The 15,815-nt window shown below is 43.7% G+C and overlaps 1 protein-coding gene across 1 annotated transcript in view; it reads left to right on the forward strand.

Moving 5' to 3' along the window:
* Positions 1-15,815, forward strand: part of clcnk (chloride channel K) — a 60,538-nt gene that overhangs the window by 16,328 nt on the left and 28,395 nt on the right. The window contains exons 5-9 of the mRNA XM_060851868.1: positions 2,107-2,184; positions 5,041-5,119; positions 9,361-9,486; positions 12,985-13,069; positions 14,804-14,905. Of these exons, the coding sequence (XP_060707851.1) occupies positions 2,107-2,184; positions 5,041-5,119; positions 9,361-9,486; positions 12,985-13,069; positions 14,804-14,905 (470 nt within the window). The remainder of the gene's footprint in view (positions 1-2,106; positions 2,185-5,040; positions 5,120-9,360; positions 9,487-12,984; positions 13,070-14,803; positions 14,906-15,815) is intronic.

The raw sequence follows: 15,815 nt of genomic DNA on the forward strand, positions 1-15,815 counted from the left end.
TACACCTCTATCAAATCTCCCCTAAACCTTCTTTTCTCCAATGGGAACAGCCCCAAGTGCCTCAGCCTTTCCTCATACGATCTTCCTACCATGCCAGGCAACATCCTGGTAAACCTCCTCTGCACCCGTTCCAATGCCTCCACATCCTTCCTATAGTATGGCGACCAAAACTGCACACAATACTCCAGATGAGGCTGCACCAGAGTCTTATACAACTGCAACATGACCTCAGGACTCCAGAACTCAATTCCTCTACCAATAAAGCCCAGTACGCTATATGCCTTCTTCACAGCACTATTTACCTGGGTGGCAACTTTCAGAGATCTGTGTACATGGACACCAAGATCCCTCTGCTCATCCACACTACCAAGTAGCCTACCATTAGCCCAGTAATCCATCTTCTTGTTACTCCTACCAATGTGAATGACTTCACACTTAGCTACATTGAACTCCATTTGCCACCTTTCTGCCCAGCTCTGCAACTTATCTATATCCCGCTGTAACCTGCCACATCCTTCTTCGCTTTCCACAACTCCACCGACTTTCGTATCATCCGCAAACTTGCTCACCCAGCCTTCAAGCCCCTCCTCCAGGTCATTTATAAAAATGACAAACAGCAATGGACCCAAAACAGATCCTTGTGGAACACCACTAGTAACTGCACTCCAAGATGAACCTATACCATCAACTACTACCCTCTGTCTCCTTCCAGCCAGCCAATTCCTAATCCAAACCTCTAATGCACCCTCAATGCCATACCTCCGTAATTTTTGCAGTAGCCTCCCATGGGGTACCTTATCAAACGCCTTGCTAAAATCCAAATACACTACATCTACTGCTTTACCCTCGTCCACTTCCTTGGTCACCTTCTCAAAGATGGGAGGAGAAAGGAGAGCCAGTGGGATACAGAATGAAGAATGGAGAGAAATTATGAAAGGATGGATGGACCCAGGCCGGGTGATAAAGACATCTTGGAGGTGGCACTCATTAACACTTGAGGTTTGAGCGTATGGATATCTAAGAGCAAGTGAGCACTGCAGATGCTGGAGATCACAGTCAAAACATGTGGAACTGGAAAAGCACAGCCAGTCAGGCAGCATCTGAGGAGCAGGAAAGTCAACGTTTCACCCATAAGCTCTTCAGGAATGAGGGGATAGCCCAAGAGGGCTGAGGGAAAAATGGGAGTGGTGGGGCTTGGGGGAAGGTAGCTATGAATGTGATAAGTAGATAGTGTTGGGGGCGGGGGGGGTGATGGTGATAGGTCGGAGTGGAGGGTGGAGTGGATAAGTGGGAAGGAAGATGGACAGGTAGGACAGGTCAAGAGGGCGGTGCCGAGTTGAAAGGTTGGATCTGGGATAAGATGAGGGAAGGGGAGATGAGGAATCTGGAGAAATAAACATTGATCCTGTGTGGTTGAAGCCAACTTGCGGAATGTTTAGAGAACATATCTGGGACACACGCACTAAACAACCCAACGGTCTTGTGGCAGAACACTTTAACTCCCTACCCCATTCCTCCAAGGACATGCAGGTCCTAGGCCTCTTCCACCGCCAGATTCTAGCCACCTGACGTCTGGAGGAAGAATGTGTCATCTTCCACCTTGGACCCTCCAACCATACAGATCAATGTTAATTTCACCAGTTTCCTCACTTCCTCTCTCCCCCCACCCCCCACTCCCCCCCCCCCCCCCCCCCCCACCCATCCCAGATCCAATCTTCGGCACCACCCTCTTGAACTGTCTGACTTGTCCATTTTTCTCCCCACCTATCCGCTCCGCCCTCCTCTCCTTTCAGCATCACCCCCCCCCCCACCTCCATCTACCTATCACATTCCCAGCTATCTACACACCCAGCCCCACCCCCGCACCCCATTTATGTCTCAGCCTCCTTGGGCCACCCCCTCATTCCTGATGAACAGCTTATGCTCGAAATGTCGACTCTCCTGCTCCTTGGATGCTGCCTGACCAGCTGTCCTTTTCCAGCACCACATTTTTTGATGGATGGATATGTGTATGTTCTTGAGCAAAAAAGAATTAATGCCAAACATAGAAGATTGAATGAGGAAAATGAAAATTATTAAACAATTTTTTTCTTGCCTGAACCTCAGGGTCCCTTTGTTCACATCTCCAGCATGATTGCCACTTATTTGGGAAGAATTCGAACCACAGTTACTAGAGATTATGAGGTAAGCAAGGACATTGAAGTGAAATTCACAACTCATTAATCCCTAAATAACGTCATTGTTACTGTGGACACAGTGGAAGCCTGGCTTATTTTGTTCAGTAAATTGTAGTGCACAATCTCTCTCTCTCTCTCTGAGTATCAATGGGGATCCCTGTGAGCCATGCAAATCAAGAAGGATTGATCTTCTGTCTGTTAGCTGATCTCTCTGGAGTGCTGATGGAGTCAATATAATCAGTCTCAGCAACCCCTGACTAAAGTCAGCCAGGGTTCTTACTGCTCTTTTCAGACCAGTAATACTTATGGAAAGCATGTTCATATGTGTGCTAGATGAGAATAGAGTGGGACTTGGCTGTGATGATTCATTGCAGGAATGTACTTAATTTCATACAACTCTAATAAGCAAATTACACCACTATTCAAATTGGATAAAATGAACATCAAATCAGTTTCTTCCAATGCTGTATTGTGTTGTACATTGAGGTTCCTCACTACGCTTACAGTTAATACAGGTACACAACTCTTTATTGAAAATGTTCAGCACTAGCTAGTTTTCAAAATGTAGAATTTTTCAAATTTTAGAAGAAGTGATAGTTTTGATGGTGAAATTTTTAAATGTCTTATCGAAGGAGCAGACTCACTGAGTAAAACAGGCCTTGAGACAGAATTGAGGCCTGCCAGTGCTGGGCCACAACCCCCCCCACCTCCTCCCCACAACGTCGCATCTGAATGACACGCATCGAGTGGGTGTCAACTTGGGTTAACTGCACGCCAAACAACCTTGTTGATGAGAAAAAAACTTCACAAAAAAAACCTTCGGACTTTGGAGCTTTTTAGGGTTTCGGATAAAGGGTTGTCTACCTGTACCTAAAGTATTCATTTCATGTCAAACATACACTTCAAGGGCTAGTTTCCAGCCACTTGCTCTATTAGGTTGTCCGTTTGCTCACTGAGCTGGTGGTTTGGTCTCAGATGTTTCATCACCATGCTGGGTGACATCATCAGTGAGCCTCCAGTGAAGCATTGGTGCTCTGTCCCACTTGCTATTCATGTGTCTTGGTTTGTTGTGGAGGGTGATATAATTTCTGGTTCTAGTTCTGAGAGGTTAGTAAATGGAGTCCAAATCTATCTGTTTGTTAATGGAGTTCCAGTTTGAATGCCAATTCTCTAGAAATTCCCGTGCATGCCTTTGTTTAGCCTGTCCCAGGATGGATGCATTGTCCCAGTCGAACTGATGCCCCTCTTTGTCTGTGTGTGCATATACCAGTGATAGTTGGTCATGTCCTTTGGTGGTTAGTTGGTGCTCATGTATCCTGATGCCTAGTTTCCTGCCTGTCTATCCAATGTAATGTTTGTTGCATTCCTTGCAGGATATTTTGTATCCGACACTCATTCTGCTGGTTATCGGTACGGGGTCCTTTAAATTCAACAGGAGCTGTTTCAGTGTGGTGCTAGGCTTGTGGGCTACCGTGATGCCTAGGGGCCAGAGTAGTCTGGTCACCATCTCTAAGGCATCTTTGATGTATGGCTGGGTGGCTAGAGTCTCTGGGCATGTTGTGTATTCCTGTTTGGGTTTTTTGTGCAGGAATCGGCGGACTGGCTTATCGGGTACCCATCGTTCCTGAATACATTGTCTAGGTGTTTTTCCTTGGCTTCTCGTGGTTCCTGGGTACTGCAGTGTGTTGTAACCTGTTGTACAATGTATCGTACACTGAACAGATACTCAACTACAGCAGCAACCACTCCTACACCCACAAACGGAGCCACATCAGGACATTATCTAAACATACCACAACATACTGCAGCACCCAACAACTATGAGAAGCTGAGGAAAAACAACTATACAATATATTCAGGAACAATGGGTACCCGATAAGCGCAGTCTGCCGATTCCTGCACAACAGACCTAAACAAGAAGACGCAACATGCCCAGAGACTCTAGCTAACCTGATGACCAGACTACTCCAGCCCATAGGCATCACGGTAGCCCACAAACCAACCACCATACTGAAACAGCTCCTGATTAATTAAAAGGACCCTGGACCCGCAGCAAGCAGAAGAAGTGTCATATACAAAATATCCTGCAAGGAATGCAGCAAACATTATATTGGACAGACAGACAGGAAACTAGGCATCAGGAAACAAGAGCACCAACTGACCACCAAAGGACATGACCAACTATCACTGGTATCCAATGACAGAGGGACATCAGTTCGACTGGAACAATGCGTCCATCCTAGGACAGGCTAAACAAAGCACGTGTTGGAATTCTAGAGGCCTGGCATTCAAACCGGAACTCCATTAACAAACTAATAGACTAGACTCCATTTACCAAACCCTCAGAAACAGAACCGGAAATGATGTCACCCACCACATCAAACCAAGACACATAAATAGCAAGCAGAACAGAACACCAATGCTTCACCGGAGGCTTATTGATGATGTTACTCAGCATGGTGACGAAACATCTAAGAACAAACCCACCAGCTCAGTGAGCAAACTTATGACCTGATCCACAACCTGAGCGACAAATCTTCTCCAAAATCTTAGACTTGCTGTACTATTGTAGCAGGGCATTAGAAAATGATCTTTTCACAAATGACACTTTTGCAGCAACAACTCGTCATGTTATGTCTCACGGTCAGTGACATAATACTTTAAGTATTACCTTTAACAGACATGCTCATGGTATCAGTCTATCCAAGGATGTGACCCGATGGTGTAATGGTATAAGACTCTATCTTACCTCAGATCATGTGATGTCTTTGTGTGATTTCAAATCAACATGTGTCATCTCATAAATAACTGCATTTCCACAGAGTCAAGCTCATCCAGCCTGTGATATGTTCCTTTTCTACAGAATAAGAACAAACGGTATGAGATGCTTGTGGCGGCAGCAGCAGTAGGAGTTGCAAGTTGCTTTGGTGCGCCCATCAGTGGTAAGAATCTGGTCAGAAACTAGTCTCTGCATTGAGGCAGATTGAAAAAGGAACCCTCCTGGTGGAGGACATGCATGGTGTCATTCACGGTGTCATAATATCCACAAACTAGAAAGCAATAGGTATATTTATCAAAAGGTAGATGAAAGTGAGGACTGCAGATGCTGGAGATTAGAGTTGAGAGTGTGATGCTGGAAAAGCACAGCCGGTCAGGCAACATCCGAGGAGCAGGAGAATCGCCGTTTTGGGCAAAAGCCTTTCATCAGGAGTGAGGCTGGGAGCCTCGGGGGTGGAGAGATAAGTGGGAGTGGAGTGGGGCTGGGGGAAAGGTAGCTGAGAGTGCAATAGGTGGATGAAGGTGGGGGGTAATGGTGATAGGTCAGAAGGGAGGGTGGAGCGGATAGGTGTGAAGGAAGATGGACAGTTGGGACAGGTCATGAGGATGGTGCCAAGTTGGAAGGCTGGAACTCGGGTAAGATGGGGGGAGGGGAGATGAGGAAACTGGTAAAACCTACACTGATGCCATGGGTTAGAGGGCCCTGAGGTGGAAGATGAGGCATTCTTTCTCCAGGTGTCAGATGGTTAGGGGGGTGGCAATGAAGAAAGCCCAGGACTGCATGTTCTTGGTCGAATGGGAGGGGGAGTTGAAGTGTTCGGCCACAGGGTGGTGGGGTTGATTGGTGCGGGTGTACGGGAGTGTTCTCTGAAGTGCTCTGCGAGTAGGTGTCCTGTCTCCCCAATGTGGAGGAGACTGCATCGGGAGCGATGGATACAGTAAATGACGTGTGGAAGTGCAGGTGAAACTTTGATGGATGTGGAAGGCTCCATTGGGGGTTTGGACAGAGGTGAGGGGGAAGGTGTGGGCACAGGTTCTGCAATTCCTGCAGTGACAGGGGAAGGTGCCAGGAGGGGAGGGTGGGTTGGTGGGGCCATGGGCATGACGAGGGAGTCACAGAGGGAAGGGTCTTTACGGAAGGTGGATTGCAGTGGGGAGGAAAATATATCTCTGGTGGTGGGGTCCGTTTGTAGGTGGCAGAAATGGTGGAGGATGATGCAATGTATATGGAGGTTGGTAGGGTGGAAACTGAGTACCAGGGGGTTCTGCCCTTGTTGTGGTTGGAGGGGTGAGGTTTGAGGGCAGAGGTGCGGCAAATGGATGAGATACGCTGGAGGGCATCATTAACCACGTGGGAGAGGAACTTGCAGTCTCTCCTCTGACCTATCACCATTTCCCCCACCTCCATCCACCTATCGTACTGTTAACTACATTCCCTCCAGCCCATCCCCTCCCATTTATCTCTCCACCCCCTCAGCTCACAGCCTCATTCCTGATGAAAGGCTTTTGCCTGAAACGTCGATTCTCCTGCTCCTCAGATGCTGCCTGACCTTTTCCAGCACCACACTCTTTGTCAAAAGGCAGTGTGTTCTTTTGGTTATCTCCATGTTAATTATGTGCAGCTAACTCTGATGAGTTGGCTTGAGTTGATGTTTTCTTTTATCATGAAAGTTGCTGCCTTCCTCTTCTGTGGAGGAGGTCCGGGGTACGAATTCCATTCCTGGAGGAAGAATGTGTCTCTCATTGTCCCACAATAAAGCTGTGCAAACTGGAAAGCCAGCACACTGATTTTGGGTGTTTCTGCAAATTAATCTGCTGACATTACAGCACAAGTTTGGGGGAACTCCCGTGCACTACCACCCCCTGCACCCCACCCCCTGCACCCCCCCCCCAACCCCCACCCTGGCTTGTTCTTTGAAACCATTACACATCTCTGCTGACTCTTTCTGATCTCTCCTTGCCATCGGACCCTGTCATTCTTTACTGATCTGGAAATGATCAGACTGAACAGTGACCTCCAGCACAGGGAATGGAGTTGGGATAGAATTGCATCCCACTTTTAAAAACCTCCAGAATAAACTAAATTTGACCAGAACATTATCCGTGGAGTGTTTACGGCACAGGAGGAGGCTATTTAGCCCATCAACTCCATACAATCCAGTCAGTATCATTACCTCACTGTATCCCTGTAACTCTGCAAGTTTATCTCCCTCCTGTTCCCAACCACTTTTCCTTTTTAAATCATTGATTTCTCCTCCCCACACCTCCCCCCCACCAACATAGACTAAAATTTCAAGATTACTATCATTTGTTGACATGAAAAAAGTACTTCCTCATTTCCTCACTCGCTCTCTTGGCCAAAGCCTTACCTGTGTACCCCCCAAGTTCTCATTCCATCACCTTATATTTCTCTAATGTATCTAATTTTCAATTATCTTGAACATATTTATCGAATCCCACTCACCACTCGCCCCCTTCAATGCTTTTTGTTCCAAGGAAGAAAAACACAGTTTCTCCACCCGAACTGCAGTCTCTCATCTTCATAACCATTCTGGTTCAAAACACAGAGTATATCACCTGGTTTTTAACGTCAGATGTTATCTTAGGCCTGAGAGGAGCTACTATGACAGAGGAACAAGTGCTTCTATTACACCTACAAGAAAATCACAGCATCTCTTGCTCCATCCAGCTGCCATTTCTATCCATTTTGACCATGTCGCAGACTGCCAGTATGCAGATAAAACATTGGGCTTAAAATACCCTGGTCTCCACCTTAAGACTGCAAGTACGTTTCTGTTGTACTCATGCTATCTCTGCCCACCTGAGACCTTGTACGGTAACTTTTTCATGCAGAGGGTGGTGCATGTATGGAATGAGCTGCCAGAGGAAGTGGTGGAGGCTGATACAATACAGCATTTAAAAGGCATCTGGATGGGTATATGAATAGGAAGAGTTTAGAGGGATACGGGCCAAGTGCTGGCAAATCGAGCTAGATTAATTTAGGATATCTGGTTGGCCTGGATGGGTCGGACCAAAGGATCTGTTTCTATGCTGTATATGCCTATGATCTATGATTCAAAATAGGAGTTGTGGCACATCCGCTATTTGGTGTTAGAATGAAAAGACATATGTACTGATGGAAATTATGACTGCAGTTTTAACTTGCTCTGTATAGTCACTCATTGTAAAATAAAGCAGTTTAACAATTTTGAATCTGCAGTCTTTGTTTTTCTCAGTTTCCCTTTGTGAATTTTGGAAAATCTCATGTGTAGAGGTATGAAAACCCAGTTCAGTTCACAAGGGGAACCTTGTTGTTACGTCTTGAGTTCCAACATTGTGTGGTTAAGTATTGGTTAGTGTGGTACTCCCCGAGCACAAAATGTTGTATGTAAGAGTCACCACTCATTAGAGAGACACAAATGGTGGTGGTTTAACCTGAGGGTCACCACAACTCAAGCAAGGGGAGAGGTTGAGAAGGAGGTTCTTTCATTGTAACTTCAGCCAGTGCTGGAATCTATAGAATCCCTAGAAGACGACTCGGCCCATCAAGCCCACACTAACATTCCGAAGAGCATCCCATCCAGACCCAGTCTCTCAACCCTATAACCCTGTATTTCTTATAGCTAATCCACTTAGCCTGCAAATCCCTGGACAATTTAGTATGGCCAATCCATCTCACTCGCACATCTTCAGACAGTGGGAAGTAAACCAGAGCACCTGGAGGAAACCTGCAGGACATGGGGAGAATGTGCAAACTCTATACAGACAGTCACTCAAGAGTGGAATCGAACTTGGCTCCCTGATGCTGTGCTAATCGTTCAGCTACCATGCCACCCCAAATGAAACCTTTGGCATTACACTACATTGCAAGTGTGCTATCCAGCCAATTAAGCTAATGCACTCGCATTCATATGATCAGGAATAATCCACTCGATTGAGAGAATATTGAAGGTAATATCTGTTGTAGTTGACAGCTGCTCAGTTACTGTCTTGGGCTCATACACCAACTTCCACAGGGAGCCACATGTGGAAATTAGAGCCAATGGAAAGACAAACTCTTATTAACTGTTGGACTATACTATTTCTGTTAGCTGGTAATTGTAGCTGTACTAATCTAATTCCCAAGAAGAAAGAATCAGAAAAATGTCAGTATTTTAAACAACAAATGTGACATTCATTTAAACTGTTCTTGGAGTGCATTTTGGAGGGCATTGCTGGGGGGGGGTTAACTCATTCACTGGATTGAAAATCAGTCCCCGTAATGCTCAAGGTATAAATGTCAATGAGCAGCCTAGGCATTTGACAATGACCGTTTTACTGTCACTGATCCTTACTGAGTGGCAGCGTGGTTAAAAAAACACTTCTGTCCTGAGGTTGAAATGTGATCTGTGCTTGTTTTCCTTAGGTGTGCTGTTCAGTGTGGAGGTGATGTCCTCCCATTTTGCGGTGCGTAACTATTGGCGAGGCTTCTTTGCTGCTACCTGTGGGGCATTCATGTTTCGACTCCTTGCTGTGTTCAACAGTGAACAAGGTAAAAACAAACACCACACACTGGCACCTCTGGGACAGCTGAAACTCTTTACCATGCATCCACTTGGTTTCTTTAGTTTGCAATATTGGTGGTAGATTCTGAAAAACATGATGGTTCCAGAATTGGAAACACTCTTCAGTCTGCAAGTGAGACAATATTTATCCAAATGTAAAATAGTACAGGAGTAGCAATGTATTAGACTCATGCATCCATATCCCATGAACAAGTTAAGAAAAACATTCTACATGTAGCAGGGCTAATTTTGATTTTTACTGATGACAGTGGATCAATCATTCCTGTGATATTTCTCCCAAAGTACTGTCCATTGACAATATTAAATGCAATCAGTTCTTACTAACAGAGAGTCTCCTAAAGGTATACTGACAGACTGACCTAGAGGCAGAACACAGCAGGGCTGGGTTCCAGCTTTGGGTTTTTATTGCTGAGTGATGGCACGATTAGTTTGACTATGGTGTCATAGAGTCATAGAGATGTACAGCATGGAAACAGACCTTTCGGTCCAACCTGTCCATGCCGACCAGATATCCCAATCCAATCTAGTCCCACCTGCCAGCACCCTGCCCATATCCCTTCAAACCCTTCCTATTCATATACCCATCCAAATGCCTCTTAAATGTTGAAATTGATCCAGCCTCCACCACATCCTCTGGCAGCTCATTCCATTCACATACCACCCTCTGCATGAAAACATTGCCCCTTAGGTCTCTTTTATATCTTTCCCCTCTCACCCTAAACCTATGCCCTCTAGTTCTGGACTCCCTGACCCCAGGGAAAAGACTTTGTCTATTTATCCTATCCATGCCCCTCATAATTTTGTAAACCTCTCCCTGCCAGCACCCACTGCCAATGTTTACATTGTAAATAGCCTTGCAGATAATGTTAAAGATAATCCATAAATGTTCTACAAATATATTAAGGGCAAGACAGTAACTAGAGAGAGTAGGGCCCCTTAAAGCATAACAAGGTCATCTTTGTGTTGAACCTCAGGAGGTGGGAGAGATATTAAGTGAATATTTCAGACCAGTTTTTGCTTGGAGGAAGAAATAGAGGCTAGAGAACCCAGGGAAATAAATATTGATGTTTTGAAAACAGGTCACATTACAGAAGAGGAAGTGCTGGAGGTATTTGGAAACATAAAGGTAGATAAATCTCCAGGATCTAATTGGGTATATTCCAGGATGTTGTGGGAAGTTAGGGAGGAAATTGCAGAATCCATACCAAAAATATTTGTATAATCTATAAACACAGGTGAAGTACTGGAGGACTGGAGAGTGGCTAATGTTGTAGGTAAAAACAATGACTGCAGATGCTGGAAACCAGATTCTGGATCAGTGGTGCTGGAAGAGCACAGCAGTTCAGGCAGCATCCAATAAGCAAAGAAATCGACGTTTCGGGCAAAAGCCTTTCATAAGGAATACTCTAATGTTGTGCCATTGTTTAAGAAAGGCTGTAAGGAGAAGTCCGGGAACTATAGACCTGTGAGTCTGAAATCAGTGGTGGGTAAGTTGTTGGAGGTGATTTTGAAAGATAGGATTTACATGCATTTGGAAAGGCAAGGAATGCTTAGGGATGGTCAGCATGGTTTTGTGTGAGGAAAATCATGTCTCACAAACTTGATTGAGTTTTTTTTAAAGAAGTAAACAAAACAATTGATGAGGGCAGAGCGGTAGTCATTGATTACTTGAACTTTAGAAAAGCCTTTGACATGGTTCTGCATGGTAGACTAATTAGTAAAGTTAGATCATAAGGGATTCAGGGTAAGCTTGGATACAGAATTGACTTAACAGTAGGAGACAGAGAGTAGTGATGGAGGCAAAAACAGAAATTGTTGGAAAAGCTCAGCGGGTCTGGCAGCATCCGTGAAGAGAAATCAGAGTTAATGTTTCCAGTCTGATGAACCCTGCTCAGAATCATTCTGAGGAAGACTCACCGGACCCAAAATGTTAACTCTGAATTCACAGTTGCTGCCAGACCTGCTGAGCTTTTCCAGCAATTTCTGTTTTTGTTTCTGATTTACAGCATCTACAGTTCTTTCGGTTTTTATTTAGTAATGGTGGAGCAATTGGATAATTCTGTATCCAATCGGCAAGCTTACCCTGAATCCCTTATGATCTAACTTTACTAATTAGTCTACCATGCAGAGCCATGTCAAAGGCTTTACTAAAGTCCAAGTAATTAATGACTACCACTCTGCCCTCATCAATTGTTTTGGTTACTTCATTAAAAAAACTCAATCAAGTTTGTTTATTAGACTGTAGGCCTGTGACCAGCAATGTTCCACAGAGAGCGATATTGGGTCCACTTTTGTTTGTCATTTATATAAATGATTTGGACGAGAATATAGGAGACATGGTTAATACATTTAGACATGACACCAAAATTAATGATATAGTGGACAGTGTAGAAGGTTGTCTAAATGATATGGTGATTTTGATCTATTGGGTCAATGGGCTGAGGGATGTCAGATGGAGTTTAATTTGGACATGTGTGAGGTATTGCATTTTAATAATACAAGCAAGAACAGGACTTATACAATTAATGGTAGGGCCCTGGGAAGTGTTGTAGAACAGAGACACCTAGAAGTTCAGGTACATAATTCCTAGAAATTTGCATCACAGGCAGACAGGATGGTTAAGAAGGTTTTTAACATGCTTGCCTCCATTGCTCTGACCTTTGAATATAGGAATTGGGACGTCACATTGAGGTTGTGCAGGAAGTTGAGGGCCTCTTCTGGAGTACCGTTTGCAGTTCTGGTTGCCCTGTATAAGAAGGATATTATTAAAGTGGAGATGGCTCAGAAAGGATTTACCAGGATGTTTCCAGGAATGGAAGGTTTGAGATATAAAAATAGACTGGAAAGACAGGGATTTTTTCACTGGAGCCCCCATAGAAGGCTGAGGGGTGACCTTATTGAGATTTATAATGAGGGACATAGATACGGTAAATGACAAGGATCTTTTCCCTAGGGTAAGGGAGTACAAAATTAGGGGCATATTTTTAAGGTGAGAGGAGAAAGATTTAAAAAGAACATGAGGGGCAACTTTTTTTTACACAGAGGGTGATTTGTGTTTGGAATGAAGTGCCAGAGGAAGTGGTGGGTATGGATACAGTTACATCTAAAAGGCATTTGGATAAGTACATGAATAGGAAAGGTTTGGAGAGTTATGGGCCAAGCTCAGGCAGGTGGGACTAGTTTAGTTTAGGATCATGATTGACATGGACTGGTTGGACCAAAGGGTTTGTTTCATTGCTGTATGACTCTATGAATAATATCTACTTCAATGATGTGGAATTGTCTCCGTGAAAGTATCAGTCTCTGCAGGAAGGGGAGGAAATCAGGAAAATTGGAAATAAGGAAAATTGTAAATCCAAGAAAGTCTCCCGGTTGCATGGAAAGCAGATCGGATAATTGCCTACTCCAGTTTTTTGCTTTAAGCTGCATTCCTAATATTTTTTCTTATTTTCTTTTTCTTTCAGAAACTATCATTGCTCTTTTCAAGACAAAATTCAGCATTGACTTCCCATTTGATTTACCTGAAACATTAATCTTTATCATCTTGGGGTGAGGTGTATTTGCAGATTTATCTGTTGTCTAGCTATTTATAAAGATAGGATGACAATAGCACCAATGGCAGCTACAGCGTCTGTTGCAACAGTGTTTGAGTGGGACGCAAGCTATTGCATGCGTTACTCAGGATAGCCTTCACCAAGTAGTGTTATATAGGGAACTAGGAAATCTACCTGTTTCTACAGATAGACAATAGACAATAGGTGCAGGAGTAGGCCATTCAGGCCTTCGAGCCTGCACCGCCATTCAATATGATCATGGCTGATCATTCCTAATTAGTATCCTCTTCCTGCCTTATCTCCATAACCCTTGATTCCACTATCTTTGAGAGCTCTATCCAACTCTTTCTTAAATGAATCCAGAGACTGGGCCTCCACTGTTCTCTGGGGCAGAGCATTCCACACAGCCACCATTCTCTGGGTGAAGAAGTTTCTCCTCATCTCTGTCCTAAATGGTCTACCCAGTATTTTTAAGCTGTGTCCTCTGGTTCGGCACTCACCCATCAGCAGAAACATGTTTCCTGCTGCCAGAGTGTCCAATCCTTTCATAATCTTATATGTCTCAATTAGATCCCCTCAGAGTGGCACAGGAAAACATATTGCCAATGTTGTGCAATATTGAACATTGGGTAGGTGATAAATTAAAACTTAGCACTTTTAAAAGGCTGCACTAGACCCAGAGAAATTAAATCATTCACTATTTTCATACTTTTGTGAAGAGATCTGTGACAACTTTGTAAACACTGGATCATGCCGTTAAAATGTGTTGATAACATAATTTTATCACGTGTGCATAACATTACTGAGCATTATTCTTCCAGTGAAAACAAAACAAAATGACAAGTATGTCCAGAGTAATGCCAGCACAAACGTGGAACAACACTTCCGAGTCACTGATTTTGACATACCATATAAGAGGCCCTGACATCTCACAACTGCTCCTTTTTTCTTTTGTTGCTTCTTATTCCTATTTGTTGGGTCATTATCAGCTTTTCAAGGTGAATTACAATGGTGCTGGAAATAAAAACTTTGCTGTTTCTAACTCAGGTAATGACTGACAAAATTATACTTGGGCCAAGAATATTAATATCAGTTTCAGACAGGATCCCATACAGTTCAGGAATGAACAAAGTCAGGTACTGTCAAAATTATTGTCTGAATTAATGGCACAATCAGATAGCAACAGTTTCACACCGAGGATGGGTGTGACCTATTCAGATACTTGCTACCCCCATTCACAGCAGTGGGAGACGCTGACAATATCAAGTCCTTGAGTTATTGATCACATTGAGATTGACAGTGTTACTGATAGAGTATTAGGTCCCATTAAGAATGTAACCACTTTGGAAATATTGGTTCCTGCAACTGGCATGTTATCTGAATGAAAATATCTGACGATGTTTCTGGATCTGAAATATTATTTTCACTTTAAATAGAAAGCAAAAAACCGCAGATGTTAGACATCTGAATTAAGAGCAGAAAATGCTGGAGAAACTCAATAGGTCTTGCAGCATCCGTGGAGAGAGAAATAAAGTAATGTTTTGAGTCCAGCAGTGCACACTGATCCAAAGCAAAAGTCCAGAAGCAGTGTCTTTGGACTCAAAACATTAACTCTATTTCTCTCTCCACAGATGCTGCAAGACCTGTTGAGTTTATCCAGTGTTTTCTGTTCTTATTTTGTACTGCTTGATTGATCTGCTCTTTGTTATTATCTTTGCTCCCTCATCAGGATTATCTGTGGGATACTGAGCTGTGTCTATCTGTGCTGTCAGCGCTGGGTGGTAGGATACATCAGGAGAAATGCTTTCATCCTGAAGCTTGTGGCAGCAGAGTAAGATTGCAATATTATTTTTTTTACAAATTGCTGCTTGGTGCATCAGAAATTGAATCTGGTTGAAATTGGAGACATATTGCCAAATCTTTTTGTCTTTCATCCAAATACATGAACATCAAACTTCAAATTGTATCACAGACAAGCAACCGTTTGGTTGGACAGTCAATTCTGGCCAAGGCATTAACCCATTGCTTTCTCCACAGCAATGCTTCATTCTCCTTGTGTTCTTCCTTTTCAAGTAATCACCTAAGACTCTTTAAAAAACCATGAATGCTACTTGAGCACTGTATGTAACAGGGACTTATACATACAAATCACCTTCTGCATAAAAAAAGGGCTAACCTATCTCTATTGATTTCTGTGAATACCTCAGGCTTTTTCTTGTCAGATCATCAATCAGTGGAAAGAATCTATCACTATTTATCTTCCCATAACCATTAAAGAGTCTAATATTCATTTCTTGATGTTCTGAGCTCCAATAGAAATACACAAATTTCTTGAGTCTCGTGCTTAACTGTAAACCTTTATCCCTTGGTTACATCCTGTTGAATTAAACCAGCATAGTTTTCATTCTTTTCTATAGTGGGCTTTTCAAAACCATACCCTACAGTACTCCAGTTGCAACTTAAGCAAGGTTGTGCATAAGTTCAATGTTGCTCTGTTTTTGATCAGCAACTTTCAAACTGTGGTCCATGGATTAACAGTCCATGGTCCAAGATGCACGCCATTGATCCACTAGGCCACAGCCAAAGTCATGTGACAGGACAGGCCAGACCCTTCATGGCCACTACCCATTGAGTCACAGTCATACAGCACAGAAGAGGCCTCTACTGTGACATCACAGAGTTAGGCCCATTCCCTCCTGCACAGCATAGTGGTCATAAGTACAACAACAACAACAACAACA

The sequence above is a fragment of the Hemiscyllium ocellatum genome, chromosome 37 (assembly GCF_020745735.1).
Source record: "Hemiscyllium ocellatum isolate sHemOce1 chromosome 37, sHemOce1.pat.X.cur, whole genome shotgun sequence".
In the NCBI taxonomy this organism is placed as follows: domain Eukaryota; kingdom Metazoa; phylum Chordata; class Chondrichthyes; order Orectolobiformes; family Hemiscylliidae; genus Hemiscyllium; species Hemiscyllium ocellatum.